At 42.1% G+C, this 25,709-nt stretch overlaps 1 protein-coding gene across 1 annotated transcript; it reads right to left on the bottom strand.

Moving 5' to 3' along the window:
* On the bottom strand, positions 1 to 24,023 carry pnpla2 (patatin-like phospholipase domain containing 2). Its single transcript, XM_038999152.1, has 9 exons — positions 23,372 to 24,023; positions 22,853 to 23,085; positions 20,505 to 20,570; positions 17,601 to 17,810; positions 15,229 to 15,289; positions 13,639 to 13,857; positions 11,334 to 11,466; positions 2,378 to 2,488; positions 1 to 1,266 (listed from the first exon to the last, which is right to left on the bottom strand). The coding sequence occupies exons 1-9, from the start codon at positions 23,556 to 23,558 to the stop codon at positions 906 to 908; spliced, it is 1,581 nt and encodes a 526-aa protein (XP_038855080.1). The 5' UTR covers positions 23,559 to 24,023; the 3' UTR covers positions 1 to 905.
* Positions 24,024 to 25,709: the final 1,686 nt, after the last annotated feature.

Below are 25,709 nucleotides of genomic sequence, written 5' to 3'. Positions count from 1 at the left end.
GTGTACTGAACGTGGGTTTGGTTCAGTGTACTGAACGTGGGTTTGGTTCGGTGTACTGAACGTGGGTTTGGTTCGGTGTACTGAACGTGGGTTTGGTTCAGTGTACTGAACGTGGGTTTGGTTCAGTCTACTGAACGTGGGTTTGTTTCGGTGTACTGAACGTGGGTTTGGCTCGGTGTACTGAACGTGGGTTTGGTTCAGTGTTCTGAATGTGGGATTGGTTCAGTCTACTGAACGTGGGTTTGACTCGGTGTACTGAACGTGGGTTTGGTTCAGTGTACTGAACGTGGGTTTGGTTCAGTGTACTGAACGTGGGTTTGGCTCAGTGTACTGAACGTGGGTTTGGTTCAGTGTACTGAACGTGGGTTTGGCTCAGTGTACTGAACGTGGGTTTCGCTTAATGTACCCTCTGGACACACCCTATTTTCCCTCTGGACACACCCTCATTTTCCCTCTGGACACACCCTAATTTACCCTCTGGACACTCCCTAATTTACCCTCCAGACACTCCCTAATTTACCCTCTGGACACACCCTAATTTACCCTCTGGACACTCCCTAATTTACCCTCTAGACACTCCCTAATTTACCCTCTGGACACACCCTAATTTACCCTCTGGACACTCCCTAATTTACCCTCTGGACACTCCCTAATTTACCCTCTAGACACTCCCTAATTTACCCTCTGGACACACCCTAATTTACCCTCTGGACACTCCCTAATTTACCCTCTGGACACTCCCTAATTAACACTCTGGACACACCCTAATTTACCCTCTGGACACTCCCTAATTTACCCTCTGGACACACCCTAATTTACCCTCTGGACACTCCCTAATTTACCCTCTGGACACGCCCTAATTTACAGTCCACCCTCGTCCTTTTCTTTAGGGATACATTATAATATTAGAGTGAGGATGGAGTAGAGTTATGGTTTTCATTGAGCCTCCTCATCATCAGCCCCATCCCCTCTACCTCCTCTGGGTCTATCATGGAGGCCATAGGGGCCAGGGCTGGTCCTGGTCTTCCTTCCCCAGCTTTAGGGCATCTTCCTGGGCCTGGGGTCCCGCTGGTGTATAAGGCGCCCTGGAGGTCCAGGTTGACACAGAAGGAGCCCGGCAGCAGCTGCCTCTGGTACTGGTCCAGACGACCGATAACATCCAGGACAGAGGAGCTGCCTCCTCTCACCCAGCTAGGGAGCAGTCTGGCAGGGTTGAGTTGGGCAGGCAGGGACTGGCAGTGGCGCAGCTCCAACTGGTAGTAACAGCTGAAGAGAGAGACTCATTAGACTTCAGGTGTCTCTACCAGCGGTAGAGAAAGACATTCTTCTCAGACCACGCTGAAGTCAGACTTCTGGTTGTTGTTTGTGTGAAACAGCAATACAAATTGATCATAAAAATGTTTACAAACAGTAAGTGAGAATGTCTGTCTGTCTGTCTGTCTGTCTGTCTGTCTGTCTGTCTGTCTGTCTGTCTGTCTGTCTGTCTGTTTCTGTCTGTCTGTCTGTTTCTGTCTGTCTGTCTGTCTGTCTGTCTGTCTGTCTGTCTGTCTGTGTCTGTCTGTCTGTCTGTCTGTCTGTCTGTCTGTCTGTCTGTCTGTCTGTGTCTGTGTGTCTGTTTCTGTCTGTTTCTGTCTGTCTGTCTGTCTGTCTGTCTGTCTGTCTGTCTGTTTCTGTCTGTCTGTCTGTCTGTCTGTCTGTCTGTCTGTCTGTCTGTCTGTCTGTGTCTGTCTGTGTCTGTGTGTCTGTTTCTGTCTGTTTCTGTCTGTCTGTCTGTTTCTGTCTGTCTGTCTGTCTGTCTGTCTGGCCATTGTCTGTCTGTCTGTCTGTCTGTCTGTCTGTCTGTCTGTCTGTCTGTCTGTCTGTCTGTCTGTCTGTCTGTCTGTCTGTCTGTCTGTCTGTTTCTGTCTGTTTGTCTGTCTGTCTGTTTGTCTGCTGTCTGTTTCAGTCTGTTGTCTGTTTCAGTCTGCTGTCTGTTTCAGTCTGCTGTCTGTTGCTGTCTTTCTGTCTGTCTGTCTGTCTGTCTGTCTGTCTGTCTGTCTGTCTGTCTGTCTGTCTGTCTGTCTGTCTGTCTGTCTGTCTGTCTGTCTGCCTGTCTGCCTGCCTGCCTGTCTGTCTGCCTGCCTGTCTGTCTGTCTGTCTGTCTGTCTGTCTGTCTGTCTGTCTGTCTGCCTGCCTGTCTGCCTGTCTGTCTGTCTGTCTGTCTGTCTGTCTGTCTGTCTGCCTGTCTGTCTGCCTGCCTGCCTGTCTGTCTGTCTGTCTGTCTGTCTGTCTGTCTGTCTGTCTGTCTGTCTGTCTGTCTGTCTGTCTGTCTGTTTCTGTCTGTTTCTGTCTGTTTCTGTCTGTGTCTGTCTGTTTGTTTGTGTGTCTGAATCCTTACTTTGCAGAGACAGTCTTGGTGGCCCGGTTCACAGCACACTGCAACACCTTAACGACCTGCTCCCTGATCCATCCAACATCCTCCTGAACATCAGGCAGCCACTCTAACAGTCTGACAGAGACAGGCCATTAGTAATATATAATAATACAGTCACTCTAACAGTCTGACAGAGACAGGCCATTAGTAGTATATAATAATACAGTCACTCTAACAGTCTGACAGAGACAGGCCATTAGTAATATATAATAATACAGTCACTCTAACAGTCTGACAGAAGAGATAGGCCATTAGTAATATATAATAATACAGTCACTCTAACAGTCTGACAGAGACAGGCCATTAGTAATATATAATAATACAGTCACTCTAACAGTCTGACAGAAGAGACAGGCCATTAGTAATATATAATAATACAGTCACTCTAACAGTCTGACAGAGACAGGCCATTAGTAATATATAATAATACAGTCACTCTAACAGTCTGACAGAAGAGACAGGCCATTAGTAATATATAATAATACAGCCACTCTAACAGTCTGACAGAAGAGACAGGCCATTAGTAGTATATAATAATACAGCCACTCTAACAGTCTGACAGAGACAGGCCATTAGTAATATATAATAATACAGTCACTCTAACAGTCTGACAGAGACAGGCCATTAGTAATATATAATAATACAGCCACTCTAAAAGTCTGACAGAGACAGGCCATTAGTAATATATAATAATACAGCCACTCTAACAGTCTGACAGAGACAGGCCTTTAGTAATATATAATAATATAGCCACTCTAACAGTCTGACAGAAGAGACAGGCCATTAGTAATATATAATAATACAGCCACTCTAACAGTCTGACAGAGACAGGCCATTAGCAATATATAATAATACAGTCACTCTAACAGTCTGACAGAAGAGACAGGCAATTAGTAATATGTAATAATACAGCCACTCTAACAGTCTGACAGAAGAGACAGGCAATTAGTAATATGTAATAATACAGCCACTCTAACAGTCTGACAGAAGAGACAGGCCATTAGTAATATATAATAATACAGCCACTCTAACAGTCTGACAGAAGAGACAGGCCATTAGTAATATATAATACTACAGCCACTCTAACAGTCTGACAGAGACAGGCCATTAGTAATATATAATAATACAGCCACTCTAACTGTCTGACAGAAGAGACAGGCCATTAGTCATATATAATAATACAGCCACTCTAACAGTCTGACAGAGACAGGCCATTAGTAATATATAATAATACAGCCACTCTAACAGTCTGACAGAAGAGACAGGCCATTAGTAATATATAATAATACAGCCACTCTAACAGTCTGACAGAAGAGACAGGCCATTAGTAATATATAATAATACAGCACCTCTAACAGTCTGACAGAGACAGGCCATTAGTAATATATAATAATACAGCCACTCTAACAGTCTGACAGAAGAGACAGGCCATTAGTAATATATAATAATACAGCCACTCTAACAGTCTGACAGAAGAGACAGGCCATTAGTAATATATAATAATACAGTCACTCTAACAGTCTGACAGAGACAGGCCATTAGTAATATATAATAATACAGCCACTCTAACAGTCTGACAGAAGAGACAGGCCATTAGTAATATATAATAATACAGTCACTCTAACAGTCTGACAGAAGAGACAGGCCATTAGTAATATATAATAATACAGTCACTCTAACAGTCTGACAGAAGAGACAGGCCATTAGTAATATATAATAATACAGCCACTCTAACAGTCTGACAGAGACAGGCCATTAGTAATATATAATAATACAGCCACTCTAACAGTCTGACAGAGACAGGCCATTAGTAATATATAATAATACAGCCACTCTAACAGTCTGACAGAGACAGGCCATTAGTAATATATAATAATACAGCCACTCTAACAGTCTGACAGAAGAGACAGGCCATTAGTAATATATAATAATACAGTCACTCTAACAGTCTGACAGAAGAGACAGGCCATTAGTCATATATAATAATACAGTCACTCTAACAGTCTGACAGAAGAGACAGGCTATTAGTAATATATAATAATACAGTCACTCTAACAGTCTGACAGAAGAGACAGGCCATTAGTAATATATAATAATACAGCCACTCTAACAGTCTGACAGAAGAGACAGGCCATTAGTAATATATAATAATACAGCCACTCTAACAGTCTGACAGAGACAGGCCATTAGTAATATATAATAATACAGTCACTCTAACAGTCTGACAGAAGAGACAGGCCATTAGTAATATATAATAATACAGCCACTCTAACAGTCTGACAGAAGAGACAGGCCATTAGTAATATATAATAATACAGCCACTCTAACAGTCTGACAGAGACAGGCCATTAGTAATATATAATAATACAGCCACTCTAACTGTCTGACAGAAGAGACAGGCCATTAGTCATATATAATAATACAGCCACTCTAACAGTCTGACAGAAGAGACAGGCCATTAGTAATATATAATAATACAGCCACTCTAACAGTCTGACAGAAGAGACAGGCCATTAGTAATATATAATAATACAGCCACTCTAACAGTCTGACAGAAGAGACAGGCCATTAGTAATATATAATAATACAGCCACTCTAACAGTCTGACAGAGACAGGCCATTAGTAATATATAATAATACAGCCACTCTAACTGTCTGACAGAAGAGACAGGCCATTAGTAATATATAATAATACAGTCACTCTAACAGTCTGACAGAAGAGACAGGCCATTAGTAATATATAATAATACAGTCACTCTAACAGTCTGACAGAAGAGACAGGCCATTAGTAATATATAATAATACAGTCACTCTAACAGTCTGACAGAAGAGACAGGCCATTAGTAATATATAATAATACAGTCACTCTAACAGTCTGACAGAAGAGACAGGCCATTAGTAATATATAATAATACAGTCACTCTAACAGTCTGACAGAAGAGACAGGCTATTAGTAATATATAATAATACAGTCACTCTAACAGTCTGACAGAAGAGACAGGCCATTGGTAATACATAATAATACAGCCACTCTAACAGTCTGACAGAAGAGACAGGCCATTAGTAATACATAATAATACAGCCACTCTAACAGTCTGACAGAGACAGGCCATTAGTAATATATAATAATACAGTCACTCTAACAGTCTGACAGAAGAGACAGGCTATTAGTAATATATAATAATACAGTCACTCTAACAGTCTGACAGAAGAGACAGGCCATTAGTAATATATAATAATACAGTCACTCTAACAGTCTGACAGAGACAGGCCATTAGTAATATATAATAATACAGCCACTCTAACAGTCTGACAGAGACAGGCCATTAGTAATATATAATAATACAGCCACTCTAACAGTCTGACAGAGACAGGCCATTAGTAATATATAATAATACAGCCACTCTAACAGTCTGACAGAGACAGGCCATTAGTAATATATAATAATACAGTCACTCTAACAGTCTGACAGAAGAGACAGGCCATTAGTAATATATAATAATACAGTCACTCTAACAGTCTGACAGAAGAGACAGGCCATTAGTCATATATAATAATACAGTCACTCTAACAGTCTGACAGAAGAGACAGGCTATTAGTAATATATAATAATACAGTCACTCTAACAGTCTGACAGAAGAGACAGGCCATTAGTAATATATAATAATACAGCCACTCTAACAGTCTGACAGAAGAGACAGGCCATTAGTAATATATAATAATACAGCCACTCTAACAGTCTGACAGAGACAGGCCATTAGTAATATATAATAATACAGTCACTCTAACAGTCTGACAGAAGAGACAGGCCATTAGTAATATATAATAATACAGCCACTCTAACAGTCTGACAGAAGAGACAGGCCATTAGTAATATATAATAATACAGCCACTCTAACAGTCTGACAGAGACAGGCCATTAGTAATATATAATAATACAGCCACTCTAACTGTCTGACAGAAGAGACAGGCCATTAGTCATATATAATAATACAGCCACTCTAACAGTCTGACAGAAGAGACAGGCCATTAGTAATATATAATAATACAGCCACTCTAACAGTCTGACAGAAGAGACAGGCCATTAGTAATATATAATAATACAGCCACTCTAACAGTCTGACAGAAGAGACAGGCCATTAGTAATATATAATAATACAGCCACTCTAACAGTCTGACAGAGACAGGCCATTAGTAATATATAATAATACAGCCACTCTAACTGTCTGACAGAAGAGACAGGCCATTAGTAATATATAATAATACAGTCACTCTAACAGTCTGACAGAAGAGACAGGCCATTAGTAATATATAATAATACAGTCACTCTAACAGTCTGACAGAAGAGACAGGCCATTAGTAATATATAATAATACAGTCACTCTAACAGTCTGACAGAAGAGACAGGCCATTAGTAATATATAATAATACAGTCACTCTAACAGTCTGACAGAAGAGACAGGCCATTAGTAATATATAATAATACAGTCACTCTAACAGTCTGACAGAAGAGACAGGCTATTAGTAATATATAATAATACAGTCACTCTAACAGTCTGACAGAAGAGACAGGCCATTAGTAATACATAATAATACAGCCACTCTAACAGTCTGACAGAAGAGACAGGCCATTAGTAATACATAATAATACAGCCACTCTAACAGTCTGACAGAGACAGGCCATTAGTAATATATAATAATACAGTCACTCTAACAGTCTGACAGAAGAGACAGGCTATTAGTAATATATAATAATACAGTCACTCTAACAGTCTGACAGAAGAGACAGGCCATTAGTAATATATAATAATACAGTCACTCTAACAGTCTGACAGAGACAGGCCATTAGTAATATATAATAATACAGCCACTCTAACAGTCTGACAGAGACAGGCCATTAGTAATATATAATAATACAGCCACTCTAACAGTCTGACAGAGACAGGCCATTAGTAATATATAATAATACAGCCACTCTAACAGTCTGACAGAGACAGGCCATTAGTAATATATAATAATACAGTCACTCTAACAGTCTGACAGAAGAGACAGGCCATTAGTCATATATAATAATACAGCCACTCTAACAGTCTGACAGAAGAGACAGGCCATTAGTAATATATAATAATACAGCCACTCTAACAGTCTGACAGAGACAGGCCATTAGTAATATATAATAATACAGTCACTCTAACAGTCTGACAGAAGAGACAGGCCATTAGTAATATATAATAATACAGCCACTCTAACAGTCTGACAGAAGAGACAGGCCATTAGTAATATATAATAATACAGCCACTCTAACAGTCTGACAGAGACAGGCCATTAGTAATATATAATAATACAGTCACTCTAACAGTCTGACAGAAGAGACAGGCCATTAGTAATATATAATAATACAGTCACTCTAACAGTCTGACAGAAGAGACAGGCCATTAGTAATATATAATAATACAGCCACTCTAACAGTCTGACAGAGACAGGCCATTAGTAATATATAATAATACAGCCACTCTAACAGTCTGACAGAGACAGGCCATTAGTAATATATAATAATACAGCCACTCTAACAGTCTGACAGAGACAGGCCATTAGTAATATATAATAATACAGCCACTCTAACAGTCTGACAGAGACAGGCCATTAGTAATATATAATAATACAGTCACTCTAACAGTCTGACAGAAGAGACAGGCCATTAGTCATATATAATAATACAGCCACTCTAACAGTCTGACAGAAGAGACAGGCCATTAGTAATATATAATAATACAGCCACTCTAACAGTCTGACAGAGACAGGCCATTAGTAATATATAATAATACAGTCACTCTAACAGTCTGACAGAAGAGACAGGCCATTAGTAATATATAATAATACAGCCACTCTAACAGTCTGACAGAAGAGACAGGCCATTAGTAATATATAATAATACAGCCACTCTAACAGTCTGACAGAGACAGGCCATTAGTAATATATAATAATACAGCCACTCTAACTGTCTGACAGAAGAGACAGGCCATTAGTCATATATAATAATACAGCCACTCTAACAGTCTGACAGAAGAGACAGGCCATTAGTAATATATAATAATACAGCCACTCTAACAGTCTGACAGAAGAGACAGGCCATTAGTAATATATAATAATACAGTCACTCTAACAGTCTGACAGAAGAGACAGGCCATTAGTAATATATAATAATACAGTTACTCTAACAGTCTGACAGAAGAGACAGGCCATTAGTAATATATAATAATACAGCCACTCTAACAGTCTGACAGAGACAGGCCATTAGTAATATATAATAATACAGCCACTCTAACAGTCTGACAGAGACAGGCCATTAGTAATATATAATAATACAGCCACTCTAACAGTCTGACAGAAGAGACAGGCCATTAGTAATATATAATAATACAGCCAGTCTAACAGTCTGACAGAAGAGACAGGCCATTAGTAATATATAATAATACAGCCACTCTAACAGTCTGACAGAAGAGACAGGCCATTAGTAATATATAATAATACAGCACCTCTAACAGTCTGACAGAGACAGGCCATTAGTAATATATAATAATACAGTCACTCTAACAGTCTGACAGAAGAGACAGGCCATTAGTAATATATAATAATACAGCCACTCTAACAGTCTGACAGAAGAGACAGGCCATTAGTAATATATAATAATACAGCCACTCTAACAGTCTGACAGAGACAGGCCATTAGTAATATATAATAATACAGTCACTCTAACAGTCTGACAGAAGAGACAGGCAATTAGTAATATGTAATAATACAGCCACTCTAACAGTCTGACAGAGACAGGCCATTAGTAATATATAATAATACAGTCACTCTAACAGTCTGACAGAAGAGACAGGCCATTAGTAATATATAATAATACAGCCACTCTAACAGTCTGACAGAGACAGGCCATTAGTAATATATAATAATACAGCCACTCTAACTGTCTGACAGAAGAGACAGGCCATTAGTAATATGTAATAATACAGCCACTCTAACAGTCTGACAGAGACAGGCCATTAGTAATATATAATAATACAGCCACTCTAACAGTCTGACAGAAGAGACAGGCCATTAGTAATATATAATAATACAGCCACTCTAACAGTCTGACAGAAGAGACAGGCCATTAGTCATATATAATAATACAGTCACTCTAACAGTCTGACAGAAGAGACAGGCCATTAGTAATACATAGTAATACAGTCACTCTAACAGTCTGACAGAAGAGACAGGCCATTAGTAATACATAATAATACAGCCACTCTAACAGTCTGACAGAAGAGACAGGCCATTAGTAATATATAATAATACAGTCACTCTAACAGTCTGACAGAAGAGACAGGCCATTAGTAATACATAGTAATACAGTCACTCTAACAGTCTGACAGAAGAGACAGGCCATTAGTAATACATAATAATACAGCCACTCTAACAGTCTGACAGAAGAGACAGGCCATTAGTAATATATAATAATACAGTCACTCTAACAGTCTGACAGAAGAGACAGGCAATTAGTAATATATAATAATACAGCCACTCTAACAGTCTGACAGAGACAGGCCATTAGTAATATATAATAATACAGCCACTCTAACAGTCTGACAGAAGAGACAGGCCATTAGTAATACATAATAATACAGCCACTCTAACAGTCTGACAGAGACAGGCCATTAGTAATATATAATAATACAGTCACTCTAACAGTCTGACAGAAGAGACAGGCCATTAGTAATATATAATAATACAGCCACTCTAACAGTCTGACAGAGACAGCCCATTAGTAATATATAATAATACAGCCACTCTAACTGTCTGACAGAAGAGACAGGCCATTAGTAATATATAATAATACAGCCACTCTAACAGTCTGACAGAGACAGGCCATTAGTAATATATAATAATACAGCCACTCTAACAGTCTGACAGAAGAGACAGGCCATTAGTAATATATAATAATACAGCCACTCTAACAGTCTGACAGAAGAGACAGGCCATTAGTCATATATAATAATACAGTCACTCTAACAGTCTGACAGAAGAGACAGGCCATTAGTAATACATAGTAATACAGTCACTCTAACAGTCTGACAGAAGAGACAGGCCATTAGTAATACATAATAATACAGCCACTCTAACAGTCTGACAGAAGAGATAGGCCATTAGTAATATATAATAATACAGTCACTCTAACAGTCTGACAGAAGAGACAGGCCATTAGTAATACATAGTAATACAGTCACTCTAACAGTCTGACAGAAGAGACAGGCCATTAGAAAAGACAGACTCCAGGGTCTAGTCTTACCTAACAGTCATAGACAGAGCAGACTCCAGGGTCTAGTCTTACCTAACAGTCATAGACAGAGCAGACTCCAGGGTCTAGTCTAACCTAACAGTCATAGACAGAGCAGACTCCAGGGTCTAGTCTTACCTAACAGTCATAGACAGAGCAGACTCCAGGGTCTAGTCTTACCTAACAGTCATAGACAGTGCAGACTCCAGGGTCTAGTCTTACCTAACAGTCATAGACAGTGCAGACTCCAGGGTCTAGTCTTACCTAACAGTCATAGACAGAGCAGACTCCAGGGTCTAGTCTTACCTAACAGTCATAGACAGTACAGACTCCAGGGTCTAGTCTTACCTAACAGTCATAGACAGAGCAGACTCCAGGGTCTAGTCTTACCTAACAGTCATAGACAGTGCAGACTCCAGGGTCTAGTCTTACCTAACAGTCATAGACAGAGCAGACTCCAGGGTCTAGTCTTACCTAACAGTCATAGACAGTGCAGACTCCAGGGTCTAGTCTTACCTAACAGTCATAGACAGAGCAGACTCCAGGGTCTAGTCTTACCTAACAGTCATAGACAGTGCAGACTCCAGGGTCTAGTCTTACCTAACAGTCATAGACAGAGCAGACTCCAGGGGAAGGGTGTATGGAAGCATCATAGCCGTCGCCATCCTGACTGGCAGCAGGTTGCTTAGCGACTGGGCCAGACTGTATCTCTCCTTGCAGGCTTCCACCAGAGCTACAGAGAGAGACAGAGAGGACAACTCACTAACGTCATATAGACTACAATACACCACAATAAATACAGAGGGAGACAGAGAGGACAACTCACTAACGTCATATAGACTACAATACACCACAATAAATACAGAGGGAGACAGAGAGGACAACTCACTAACGTCATATAGACTACAATACACCACAATAAATACAGAGGGAGACAGAGAGGACAACTCACTAACGTCATATAGACTACAATACACCACAATAAATACAGAGGGAGACAGAGAGGACAACTCACTAACGTCATATAGACTACAATACACCACAATAAATACAGAGGGAGACAGAGAGGACAACTCACTAACGTCATATAGACTACAATACACCACAATAAATACAGAGGGAGACAGAGAGGACAACTCACTAACGTCATATAGACTACAATACACCACAATAAATACAGAGGGAGACAGAGAGGACAACTCACTAACGTCATATAGACTACAATACACCACAATAAATACAGAGGGAGACAGAGAGGACAACTCACTACAGACTGGCTGACTGGTTGGCTGGCTGACTGGCTGACTGACTGGCTGACTGGCTGCCTGGCTGGCTGACTGGCTGGCTGACTGGCTGACTGGCTGGCTGACTGGCTGACTGGCTGGCTGACTGGCTGGCTGGCTGGCTGGCTGACTGACTCACTCACATTCCCCATTGCAGAAAATAGTTGAAGCAAGGCCAGGGTTACACATTGGATCCCCTAACCTAACAAGGCCAGGGTTACACAGTGGATCCCCTAACCTAGCAAGGCCTGGGTTACACAGTGGATCCCCTAACCTAACAAGGCCTGGGTTACACAGTGGATCCCCTAACCTAGCAAGGCCTGGGTTACACAGTGGATCCCCTAACCTAACAAGGCATGGGTTACACAGTGGATCCCCTAACCTAACAAGGCCAGGGTTACACAGTGGATCCCCTAACCTAACAAGGCCTGGGTTACACAGTGGATCCCCTAACCTATCAAGGCCTGGGTTACACAGTGGATCCCCTAACCTAACAAGGCCTGGGTTACACAGTGGATCCCCTAACCTAACAAGGCCAGGGTTACACAGTGGATCCCCTAACCTAACAAGGCCTGGGTTACACAGTGGATCCCCTAACCTATCAAGGCCTGGGTTACACAGTGGATCCCCTAACCTAACAAGGCCTGGGTTACACAGTGGATCCCCTAACCTATGGCTACAACTATAGTAGAAACAAGAGCAAGAGATCTGATTGGCCAGCTTCTTCTCTACACCATTCTCTGGTTGGTTGGATATTCTTCAGTAGTGTAGGGTTTTTCTGAGACTTCCTCTGGAGACTGGTCTGGAGACTGGTCTGGAGACTGGTCTTGAGACTGGTCTGAAGACTGGTCTGGAGACTGGTCTGGAGACTGGTCTGGAGAAAGGCCTTGCGCTGAGAAGTTGACATCTCCCCTGATCATGTATGTTAGGGGATCCACTGTGTATGTTAGGGGATCCACTGTGTATGTTAGGGGATCCACTGTGTATGTTAGGGGATCCACTGTGTATGTTAGGGGATCCACTGTGTAAGTTAGGGGATCCACTGTGTATGTTAGGGGAATCCACTGTGTATGTTAGGGGAATCCACTGTGTATGTTAGGGGAATCCACTGTGTATGTTAGGGGATCCACTGTGTATGTTAGGGGAATCCACTGTGTATGTTAGGGGAATCCACTGTGTATGTTAGGGGGATCCACTGTGTATGTTAGGAGATCCACTGTGTATGTTAGGGGATCCACTGTGTATGTTAGGGGGATCCACTGTGTATGTTAGGGGAATCCACTGTGTATGTTAGGGGATCCACTGTGTATGTTAGGGGAATCCACTGTGTATGTTAGGGGGATCCACTGTGTATGTTAGGGGAATCCACTGTGTATGTTAGGGGGATCCACTGTGTATGTTAGGGGATCCACTGTGTATGTTAGGGGGATCCACTGTGTATGTTCTAAATACATGACAACAATACATCACTAATATTTAGCGGTGTTTGTGTTCGTTTTTTTATCCATTTTTCTGTTTTCCTCTCTTTATAGCTGTACACTGTCCTTGTTATTTTTTTTTAAAGGTGCTTAAATACAATGTATTATTAATCTGATGTATTATTTTGGTGCGTTCCATCCTACCTTTGTGTAGTCTGGGTGGCAGGTGTTCAAAGATATGATCCTCGATGTTGGATTTGGACTCGGCGGGGGCCACCACTGACTCTTTCTCAATGGGTCTGATCTCGTTCTGTACAAGACGGTCCACGTGTTCTTCATCATCATCATCATCATCCTCGATGACGTCATCTTCCTCACCATCGGCTATTAGAGGTCTGTGGGGTCCTTGGTGATTCAACAGTCCTGAAACATTAAAAAACACAGTCAAGCAAACACACACGCACACGCACACGCACACACACACACACACACACACACACACACACACACACACACACACACACACACACACACACACACACACACACACACACACGACCAAGACAGCCAAACCACACACAGTTTATATCTTTGGTTGGACATTTGTCAGTCATTTCCTAGTGCCTTTCTGACAATTCATTCTCACTTGTAAAACTACTCTATACCGAGCCTGATCTAGTATTTAATAATATAACTACTCTATAGCAAGCCTGATCTAGTATTTAATAATATAACTACTCTATACCAAGCCTGATCTAGTATTTAATAATATAACTACTCTATACCAAGCCTGATCTAGTATTTAATAATATAACTAATCTATACCAAGCCTGATCTAGTATATAATAATATAACTAATCTATACCAAGCCTGATCTAGTATATAATAATATAACTAATCTATACCAAGCCTGATCTAGTATAGAGTCATATAACTACTCTATAGCAAGCCTGATCTAGTATTTAATAATATAACTACTCTATAGCAAGCCTGATCTAGTATTTAATAATATAACTACTATATACCAAGCCTGATCTAGTATATAATAATATAACTACTCTATACCAAGCCTGATCTAGTATTTAATAATATAACTACTCTATACCAAGCCTGATCTACTATATAATAATATAACTAATCTATACCAAGCCTGATCTAGTATATAATAATATAACTACTCTATACCAAGCCTGATCTAGTATTTAATAATATAACTACTCTATACCAAGCCTGATCTAGTATATAATAATATAACTAATCTATACCAAGCCTGATCTAGTATATAATAATATAACTACTCTATACCAAGCCTGATCTAGTATTTAATAATATAACTACTCTATACCAAGCCTGATCTAGTATATAATAATATAACTAATCTATACCAAGCCTGATCTAGTATAGAGTCATATTACTACTTTATACCAAGCCTGATCTAGTATAGAGTCATATAACTACTCTATACCAAGCCTGATCTAGTATATAATAATATAACTACTCTATATCAAGCCTGATCTAGTATTTAATAATATAACTACTCTATACCAAGCCTGATCTAGTATATAATAATATAACTACTCTATACCAAGCCTGATCTAGTATAGAGTCATATAACTACTCTATACCAAGCCTGATCTAGTATAGAGTCATATAACTACTCTATACCAAGCCTGATCTAGTATATAATAATATAACTACTCTATACCAAGCCTGATCTAGTATATAATAATATAACTACTCTATACCGAGCCTGATGTAGTATAGAATAATAGAACTAATATAAAGGTCTCTTACCGTTCTTCTTTAGAAAGTGAAGAGCATCTTTGTACCCCTGTTTACACATGGCCTTCATAACCTGAAACAAACACAGACAGACACATTAGACATCTTCCCAGAGACACATTCAGAGGTCATGTCTGTCTGCCTGGTGGCTCAGTTGGTAAAACTATGGCACTAGCAAGTCAAAGGTCATGGGTTCAATACCCCCAGTGATCACTGACTGAAACATGTATACAGTCTGTAAGTCTATTTGGATAATAGTGTCCGTTAAGTATGTCTGTGAGCTACAGTACCTGTGGATCAGGGGGGAACAGAGCTCTGAACACTTTTTATTTATTTCACCTTTATTTAGCCAGGTCGGCTAGTTGAGAATAAGTTCTCATTTACAACTGTGACCTGGCCAAGATAAAGCAAAGCAGTGCGACACAAACAACAACACAGAGTTACACATGGAATAAACAAAACATACAGTCAATAATACAATAAGTCTATATACAGTGAGTGCAAATGAGGTGAGATAAGGGAGATAAGGCAATAAATAGGCCATGGTGGCGAAGTAATTACAATATAGCAATTAAACACTGGAGTGGTAGATGTGCAGAAGATGAATGTGCAAGTAGAGATACTGGGGTGCAAAGGAGCAAGATAAATAAATAAATAAATACAGTATGGGGATGAGGTAGATAGATGGGCTGTTTACAGATGGGCTATGTACAGGTGCAGTGATCTGTGAGCTGCTCTGACAGCTGGTGCTTAAAGTTAGTGAGGGAGATATGAGTCTCCAGCTTCAGTGATTTTTGCAGTTCGTTCCAGTCATTGGCAGCAGAGAACTGGAAGGAAAGACGACCAAAGGAGGAATTGGCTTTGGGGGTGACCAGTGAAATATACCTGCTGGAGCGCGTGCTACGGGTCGGTGCTGCTATGGTGACCAGTGAGCTGAGATAAGGCTTTACCTAGCAAACACTTATCGATGACCTGGAGCCAGTGGGTTTGGCGACGAATATGAAGCGAGGGCCAGCCAACGAGAGTGTACAGGTCGCAGTGGTGGGTAGTATATGGGGCTTTGGTGACAAAACGGATGGCACTGTGATAGACTGCATCCAATTTGTTGAGTAGAGTGTTGGAGGCTATTTTGTAAATGGTCAGTTTTACGAGGGTATGTTTGGCAGCATGAGTGAAGGATGCTTTGTTGGGAAATAGGAAGCTGATTCTAGATTTAATTTTGGATTGGAGATGCTTAATGTGAATCTGGAAGGAGAGTTTACAGTCTAACCAGACACCTAGGTATTTATAGTTGTCCACATATTCTAAGTCAGAACCGTCCAGAGTAGTGATGCTGGACGGGCGGGCAGGTGCGGGCAGCGATCGGTTGAATAGCATGCATTTAGTTTTACTTGCATTTAAGAGCAGTTGGAGGCCACGGAAGGAGAGTTGTATGGCATTGAAGCTCGTCTGGAGGTCAGTTAACACAGTGTCCAAAGAAGGGCCAGAAGTATACAGAATGGTGTCGTCTGCGTAGAGGTGGATCAGAGAATCACCAGCAGCAAGAGTGACATCATTGATGTATACAGAGAAAAGAGTCGGCCCGAGAATTGAACCCTGTGGCACCCCCATAGAGACTGCAAGAGGTCCAGACAACAGGCCCTCCGATTTGACACACTGAACTCTATCAGAGAAGTAGTTGGTGAACCAGGCGAGGCAATCATTTGAGAAACCAAGGCTGTTGAGTCTGCCGATGAGAATCTGGTGATTGACAAGAGTCGAAAGCCTTGGCCAGGTCGATGAAGACGGCTGCACAGTACTGTCTTTTATCGATGGCTGTTATGATATCGTAAAGGACCTTGAGCGTGGCTGAGGTGCACCCATGACCAGCTCTGAAACCAGATTGCATAGCGGAGAAGGTACGGTGGGATTCGAAATGGTCAGTAATCTGTTTGTTAACTTGGCTTTCGAAGACCTTAGAAAGGCAGGGTAGGATAGATATAGGTCTGTAGCAGTTTGGGTCTAGAGTGTCATCCCCTTTGAAGAGGGGGATGACCGCGGCAGCTTTCCAATCTTTGGGAATTTCAGACGATACAAAATAGTTGTTGAACAGGCTAGTAATAGGGGTTGCAACAATTTCAGCAGATCATTTTAGAAAGAGAGGGTCCAGATTGTCTAGCCCGGCTGATTTGTAGGGGTCCAGACTTTGCAGCTCTTTCAGAACTTCAGCTATCTGGATTTGGGTGAAGGAGAAATGGGGAAGGCTTGGGCGAGTTGCTGTGGGGGGTGCAGGGCTGTTGACTGTGGTTGGGGTAGCCAGGTGGACACTCTGTAGAGGTGTGTGTGTGTACCTGTGGCTCAGGGGGGAACAGAGCTCTGGACACTGTAGAGGTGTGTGTGTGTACCTGTGGCTCAGGGGGGAACAGAGCTCTGGACACTCTGTAGAGGTTGGTGAGTGTAAACTGGATGGAGGTGTTGGTGAATCGTAGTTCATGCATGTTGGTGGATCTATCTCTAGGACAGATGTCACTCTCTCCAGAGAACGGAGACACAGTTATGGTGTTCTTTAGCTCATACTGAGGCAGATTATCACTGATACCACCGTCCACGTAACGCTGGAGGGGGAGAGAGAGGGAGGGAAAGAGGAGAAAGAGAGGGAGGGAAGGAGAGAGAGAGGGAGGGAGAGAGAGGGAGGAAAGGAGAGAGAGAGGGAGGAGAAAGAGAGGGAGGGAAGGAGAGAGAGAGGGAGGAGAAAGAGAGGGAGGGAAGGAGAGAGAGAGAGGGAGGAGAAAGAGAGGGAGGGAAGGAGAGAGAGAGGGAGGGAGAGAGAGGGAGGAAAGGAGAGAGAGGGAGGAGAAAGAGAGGGAGGGAAGGAGAGAGAGAGGGAGGAGAAAGAGAGGGAGGGAAGGAGAGAGAGAGAGGGAGGAGAAAGAGAGGGAGGGAAGGAGAGAGAGAGGGAGGGAGAGAGTTAGACACAGAGAGATAACTAAATACCAACGATTTTAAGTCAGTGAGACAATATATTATAAGCTTTATAATGTCAAAATATAAAGACTACCGCAAGTTCTCAAGCATCATCTTGCCATGCTTTAAGTAAATACCCTGTGGGGTTGAAGTGTGAAAACTGACGGGGGCCATGGGGTGTGTTCTACAGTGACGTCTGGTCCAGTGTCCAGACATTCAGAGGACAGGAGAGGACAACCTTGAGAGAGTTGGCTTGGCGTGTCTCAATAATAGATCCTAGGAAAGCCCTGTACCAAACTGAGAGATGGTCCAGTCCTAGGAAAGCCCTGTACCAAACTGAGAGATGGTCCAGTCCTAGAAAAGCCCTGTACCAAACTGAGAGATGGTCCAGTCCTAGAAAAGCCCTGTACCCAACAGAGACATGGTCCGGTCCTAGAAAAGCCCTGTACCAAACTGAGAGATGGTCCAGTCCTAGAAAAGCCCTGTACCCAACAGAGACATGGTCCGGTCCTAGAAAAGCCCTGTACCAAACTGAGAGATGGTCCGGTCCTAGAAAAGCCCTGTACCAAACTGAGAGATGGTCCAGTCCTAGGAAAGCCCTGTACCAAACTGAGAGATGGTCCAGTCCTAGGAAAGCCCTGTACCAAACTGAGAGATGGTCCAGTCCTAGGAAAGCCCTGTACCAAACTGAGAGATGGTCCAGTCCTAGGAAGGCCCTGTACCAAACTGAGAGATGGTCCAGTCCTAGAAAAGCCCTGTACCAAACTGAGAGATGGTCCAGTCCTAGGAAAGCCCTGTACCAAACTGAGAGATGGTCCAGTCCTAGGAAAGCCCTGTACCAAACTGAGAGATGGTCCAGTCCTAGAAAAGCCCTGTACCAAACTGAGAGATGGTCCAGTCCTAGAAAAGCCCTGTACCAAACTGAGAGATGGTCCAGTCCTAGGAAAGCCCTGTACCAAACTGAGAGATGGTCCAGTCCTAGGAAAGCCCTGCACCAAACTGAGACATGGTCCGGTCCAACTCCACAAATACTATCTTCCACTCATGACGTCTAATTCTGAACTAATGTTAACGCCAATACATATGGGTACTTAACTTATATTCCAGAGAAGATGACAGAGAGGGATCCACCCAGAGAGAGAGAGAGAGGATAGAAGGTGAAAGAGGGGGATCCACCCAGAGAGAGAGAGAGAGAGAGAGAGAGAGAGAGAGAGAGAGAGGATAGAGGGGAAAGAGAGGGATCCACCCAGAGAGTGAGAGAGGATAGAAGGTGAAAGAGGGGGATCCACCCAGAGAGAGAGAGAGAGAGAGAGAGAGAGAGAGAGAGAGAGAGGATAGAGGGGAAAGAGAGGGATCCACCCAGAGAGTGAGAGAGGATAGAAGGTGAAAGAGGGGGATCCACCCAGAGAGAGAGAGAGAGAGAGAGAGAGAGAGAGAGTGAGAGAGAGGATAGAGGGGAAAGAGAGGGATCCACCCAGAGAGAGAGAGGATAGAAGTGAAAGAGAGGGATCCACCCAGAGAGAGAGAGAGGATAGAAGTGAAAGAGAGGGATCCACCCAGAGAGAGCGAGAGAGAGAGAGAGAGAGGGAGGATAGAAGGTGAAAGAGGGGGATCCACCCAGAGAGAGAGGGATGGTAGAAAAGGAGAACACTGAGCCAAGAACAATGACAACGACAACAATACAAGGAAACCATAGCCAGGGAACAGGATAAAAGGGCAATAGGCTGAGTTGGAGAGAGGGGAGCAACAGACCAGTAAGATTTGGGATGAGGGGAGAGTCAACAATGACTTCTGAAAACGATCACATCTGTTCTGATATTGTTGCTACTGACAACAGCTGTGCTTTCTCAAAACTAATTTTTGCACCAAACATGTGGTTTGTTTGGCAACAGAAAAGTGTATGTACAGATGTAAGATCTTAATTTGAGCCAGTTTGCTACAGCAGGAAAATAATCCTGCAGCCACAGGAAATGTTAATTAGTATGTAGATTATAACTAATGGACATTCTTTGTAGGGGTTGATACATTTTTCATTAGGGAAAATCAAGTCTGAAATTTAAAAACTTTAAAAACTTTTTAAAACCCTGAATCCACTACAAGTTTGCAAATTCTCAGCAACAAAAGACTGATCAAATTAAGATCCATCTGTTTGTTTTGATATTGTGAGAAGTATATCCTCTTTGAACGTACAGTAGGTTAATCACACACACACACACACACACACACACACACACACACACACACACACACACACACACACACACACACACACACACACACACACACACACACACACACACACACACACACACACACACAGAAAGATAAGATGGTAGTGTACTCACCACACCCTGCAGTGTAGGGGGGATCAGTCCACAGTACACTGGGATGTAAGCACTGCAGACACACGCCTAGGTAAAGAACACACAATGCATTGTTATGAGTCCACAGGACACAGACACACAATGCATTGTTATGAGTCCACAGGACACAGACACAGTATTATGAGTCCACAGGACACAGACACACAACACATTATTATGAGTCCACAGGACACACAACACATTATTATGAGTCCACAGGACACACAATGCAGTATTATGAGTCCACAGAACACAGACACACAACACATTATTATGAGTCCACAGGACACACAACGCAGTATTATGAGTCCACAGGACACAGACACATTATTATGAGTCCACAGGACACACAACACATTATTATGAGTCCACAGGACACAGACACACAACACATTGTTATGAGTCCACAGGACACACAACACATTATTATGAGTCCACAGGACACACAACACATTATTATGAGTCCACAGGACACACAACACATTATTATGAGTCCACAGGACACAACGCAGTATTATGAGTCCACAGGACACACAACGCAGTATTATTGTTAGAGAACATTGCAACAACACAAATTAGTGTGTGTGTGTGTGTGTGTGTGTGTGTGTGTGTGTGTGTGTGTGTGTGTGTGTGTGTGTGTGTGTGTGTGTGTGTGTGTGTGTGTGTGTGTATGTGTGTGTGTGTGTGTGTATAACTGCGTAAAACACACTCATTCTGACATGAACTCAACAGGTCTGGATCCAAGTACTGTTTGTGTCTCGAACTCTCACAATTTATGTCAGTTTATGTTTCTGAGTTTTAGTACAGTTATCTGTCAGACAGTCAGAATGAGTGTTTGTTCAGGTCAATGTCTGAGTTTATGGGATGTGCCCACCGGTATGTAACTAATAGGCATGAATACTGAGACACATAGCTATCAGTTTCAGATCATAAAATAGCCTACTTTGTCAGCAAGTCACTATTTGTGACACTCACCTGCCCTAGCCAATGAGTCAGCAGGAGTATCCTATTTGTGACACTCACCTGCCCTAGCCAATGAGTCAGCAGGAGTATCCTATTTGTGACACTCACCTGCCCTAGCCAATGAGTCAGCAGGAGTATCCTATTTGTGACACTCACCTGCCCTAGCCAATGAGTCAGCAGGAGTATCCTATTTGTGACACTCACCTGCCCTAGCCAATGAGTCAGCAGGAGTATCCTATTTGTGCAAGTCAATGTCTGGGTTTATAGTTATGAGATGAGATCATTGATGTGGGCTCCCGAGTGGTTCAGCGGTCTAAGGCACTGCTAGAGGCGTCACTACAGACACCCTGGTTCGATTCCAGGCTGTATCACAACCGGCTGTGATTGGGAGTCCCATAGGGCGGCGCACAATTGGCCCAGCGTCGTCCGGGTTTACATAAGTATTCAAACCCTTTGCTAAGAGACTGAAAATTGAGCTCAGGCGCATCCTGTTTCCATTGATCATCCTTGAGATGTTTCTACAACTTGATTGGAGTCCACCTGTGGTAAATTCAATTGATTGGACATGATTTGTAAAGGCACACAACTGTCTATATAAGGTCACACAGTTGGCAGTGCATGTCAGAGCAAAAAACCAAGCCATGAGGTGGAAGGAATTGTCCTTTGAGCTCCGAGACAGGATTGTGTCGAGACACAGATGTGGGGAAGGGTACCAAAAAATGTCTGCATTATTGAAGGTCCCTCAAGAACACAGTGGCCTCCATCATTCTTAAATGGAAGAAGTTTGGAACCACCAAGACTCTTCCTAGAGCTGACTGCCTGGCCAAACTGAGCAATCGGGGGAGAAGGGCCTTGGTCAGGGAGGTGACCAAGAACCCGATGGTCACTCTGACAGAGCTCCAGAGTTCCTTTGTGGAGATGGGAGAACCTTCAGTGGCAGGGACTGGGAGACTCGTCAGGGTCGAGGGAAAGATGAGCGGAGGAAAGTACGGAGAGATCCTTGATGAGTTCTGGCTTCTGTTGCTAGGGCTGTTGCTAGAATTTGCAACATTCTGACCGGATTACGTAATGAACCAAAGCGTCCATTGCTATACTGGTTGGCCGGAGGACATTATTTGGCATGACAGGCCTCATTTCTTTATCTACGTGAAAAACTTTGTCACAGAGTTGGGGTAAAATACATTTACATTTAAATTACAGTCAATTCAGGAAGTACATTAAAATTCCAATTCCAATTCCCTTCAATTAGACACATTTTGAATCAGAATTGTAATTTGGTTTACTTTCTGAATTGACTGGAATTCAAATTAAATTGACCTCAACCCTGCTTTGTCAACAAGTCAGTGTTTGAGGTAGGAGACCCTCACCTGCACCAGTTCCTCCTTGCTGTTAAAGTGGGACACCAAGACATTCTCTCCGTCGGTCACCCTGGTGAGTGATATGCCCAGCCTCCCCGTGGCACGATGGTGGGCATCGGGTGGCAGGGTTTTATACAGCATATTACGCATGATCTTGACCAGGTTGAAGGATGGGTGCATAGGCCCCAGGAAACGCTTCCGGGCATCCTTGGCCACATCAATGATGTTGGCACCTGCCTCACCTGATGAGGAAACAATAAGGTACAGAATATTGTTAATATCAGAGACGGTCTATCAGCCAATAGCATTGCTATTGCTGGCAATTGGGGGGAAATAGATAGTGTGTACTCATTTCACAAGGATAATGTCAAGGAAAACAGGGGATGGGTAAAAGTAGACAATCGATATACAGACAGTGCACAGGCACAACAAGGGACAACAAGGGACACAACAAAGCAAGACAATAAACTGACACACACACAGTGTCATTTCTATGCAATAAATAGAGGAAAGTTCATCACTGCCTACCTAAACAAGCTCCGCTGACCAGCGCGGAGGCGGTGAGCGCCCCGGCTGATGCCCCGTAGATGTGCCGGGCATTATGGACTAGAAACGGACATTGTTCCTGTAAACAACTCGCTACACCGATATGATAGATGCCTAAGAAACCGCAACCTGCAAATGAAATGTTCCACGTCGAATCTAACGGAAACATAATTACTGAGGAAAATAATGCCTCTCTTAACTCAAGACAGAAAGCTTTGTTCACAGTTCACAGCTGTCGAGTTAGTTAACTACCTAACTAGCTAAAGTAATGGTAATATCACGGTCTTAAGCGTCCAAAATGTATGAAATATATCAGCTATTGGTGACGGACGGTCCCTTGCGGTCCAATAGATTGCAAAGCGATCTCTATTCACATTGTTAACGTTAGCGAGCAAGTTCAACACTTGTCTGGCTGTCAACAAGTTGATTTGTCTTCAGTTCTTGAGGACATCTTCACCATTTCATATTCTTTAAAAGTTGTCTCTTTGTTTCTTCTATTTGTAAGACAGTTGCTTGTTGAAAACAGTAACTTATTTTTTTTCTTCCAAAAAACAATAACTTTATCCAGACGAAATTGTTCAACAGCTTTGTCCCAACCTTTTAAATATCACTTTCGTTCATCTGTTGAATTTGTACACACACCGTGGAGGCGGGCGTATTCCCGTGGGTTTGACGTTTCAGCCCAATGTCCAATCAGAATCGCTCTCTCTGATACAGCCGTCCTATCAGTGTCTGAGTTCTCTGTGACCTATTCTTCACCCTCTATCAGCTGTCACTAGAAATGTTTTGGTTTTCCGAGAGGGGTTTGCCGGTGTCTGCTTTGGCAACGCGTATCTGTCAAATTTTAATATTTTATTTATTTCAACAGGGAAATCCCATTGAGACCAAGGCCTCTTTTACATGGGAGCACATTTTGCCTCTATTAGCTTGCTCTTGATTTTAATTGTTTAACAAATTACATAATACTTTTATTATTAAGTTAGACAACATTAAGTTATACTCACTTTATACACAGGAATCTAATTTCTCTCTAATAAACTGTCTGTTTATAACAAAACAAAGTCAACAACTACCTCTAGGGAAAATAGATACATTCCACATCAGAAGGAATGTGTTTACATAGTTTAAAGACTCAATTGGCAATGATATTGTTTTTTATAGCCATTTTTGGCCAACAGAAAAACAAGTCTGACTGTGTTTATCGAGCAAATATTCCACTCATTTTGGGCTTGCTTTTGTTTACATTTGTTTAAATGATCTATGATCTTCCAAATAACAATTAATGTGATCAACCTGTTGCAGAATAACTTCCCTGTAACGTAGAACATTTAAAACGTGTAGTGTACTTGAGGTTTAAAAAGTTTGATTTTCACTTACACATTTTTTTTTATCAACCCCTACAAAAATGTCCACATAATAATTCAGATGTCCTGTTGCTGTAGGATTATTTTCCTGCTGTAGCAAACTGGCTCAAATGAAGATCCTACACCTGTATAGGTGCAATGAAATATACTGTACATTTGCCTATACATTTTTCATTACAGTATATATATATACATCGTTTTTGCATATTTGGAGTGTTATTAATGGCATGGAAAGAACAGAGCATATTGCAAGATATTTATATCTTATAAAACAACAGTGCATTGAACAACTGTAAAAAAAAGAAAAAAACTTGGAAACATTTACCACATAAGCCAAGTAACGTTTTCTGCAATTCTCTAATGGATTATTTTAGAACATTAGGTTTAAAAACTATTCACAGAACACATTCCTGACGAGAATAACAACATCATTTCATGGATTTGTTCCTGGATTGTCTCTTAGCACATCTTGCACTAAGAGGATATCCTATTGTGAAACTACCCTACTGTGACAACACACACACACACACACACACACACACACACACACACACACACACACACACACACACACACACACACACACACACACACACGCACGCACGCACGCACGCACGCACGCACGCACGCACGCACGCACGCACGCACGCACGCACGCACGCACACGCACGCACACACACATTATTTCCCAATTACTCATAAACAGATAGACATTCTGCTAGAAATAGACATTTTAGTAGTCCTAATCTTGACAACCCCAGAACCAAATCTCAAGTGAACTCTGGCCCCCTGGGGATCCATCATAAATTCAAATACTGGGCACACACACACACACACACACACACACACACACACACACACACACACACACACACACACACACACACACACACACACACACACACACACACACACACACACACACACACACACACACACACACACACACACACACA

The sequence above is a fragment of the Salvelinus namaycush genome, chromosome 8 (genome assembly GCF_016432855.1).
Source record: "Salvelinus namaycush isolate Seneca chromosome 8, SaNama_1.0, whole genome shotgun sequence".
Classification (NCBI taxonomy): Eukaryota; Metazoa; Chordata; class Actinopteri; order Salmoniformes; family Salmonidae; genus Salvelinus; species Salvelinus namaycush.
Note: the sequence above shows the minus strand (reverse complement) of the source record. Positions and strands in the feature narration are given on the sequence as shown.

What these genes read in the sequence shown, in the direction of transcription:
- pnpla2 (XM_038999152.1), bottom strand. Translation starts at nt 23,558, where the DNA reads ATGTTTCCGTTAGATTCGACGTGGAACATTTCATTTGCAGGTTGCGGT. An exon ending in CCCCTACACTGCAGGGTGTG is followed by an intron (nt 17,811 to 20,504) that starts GTGAGTACACTA and finishes CTCCCCCTCCAG; the next exon opens with CGTTACGTGGACGGTGGTAT. An exon ending in GCCACCCAGACTACACAAAG is followed by an intron (nt 11,467 to 13,638) that starts GTAGGATGGAAC and finishes CTCTCTCTGTAG; the next exon opens with CTCTGGTGGAAGCCTGCAAG.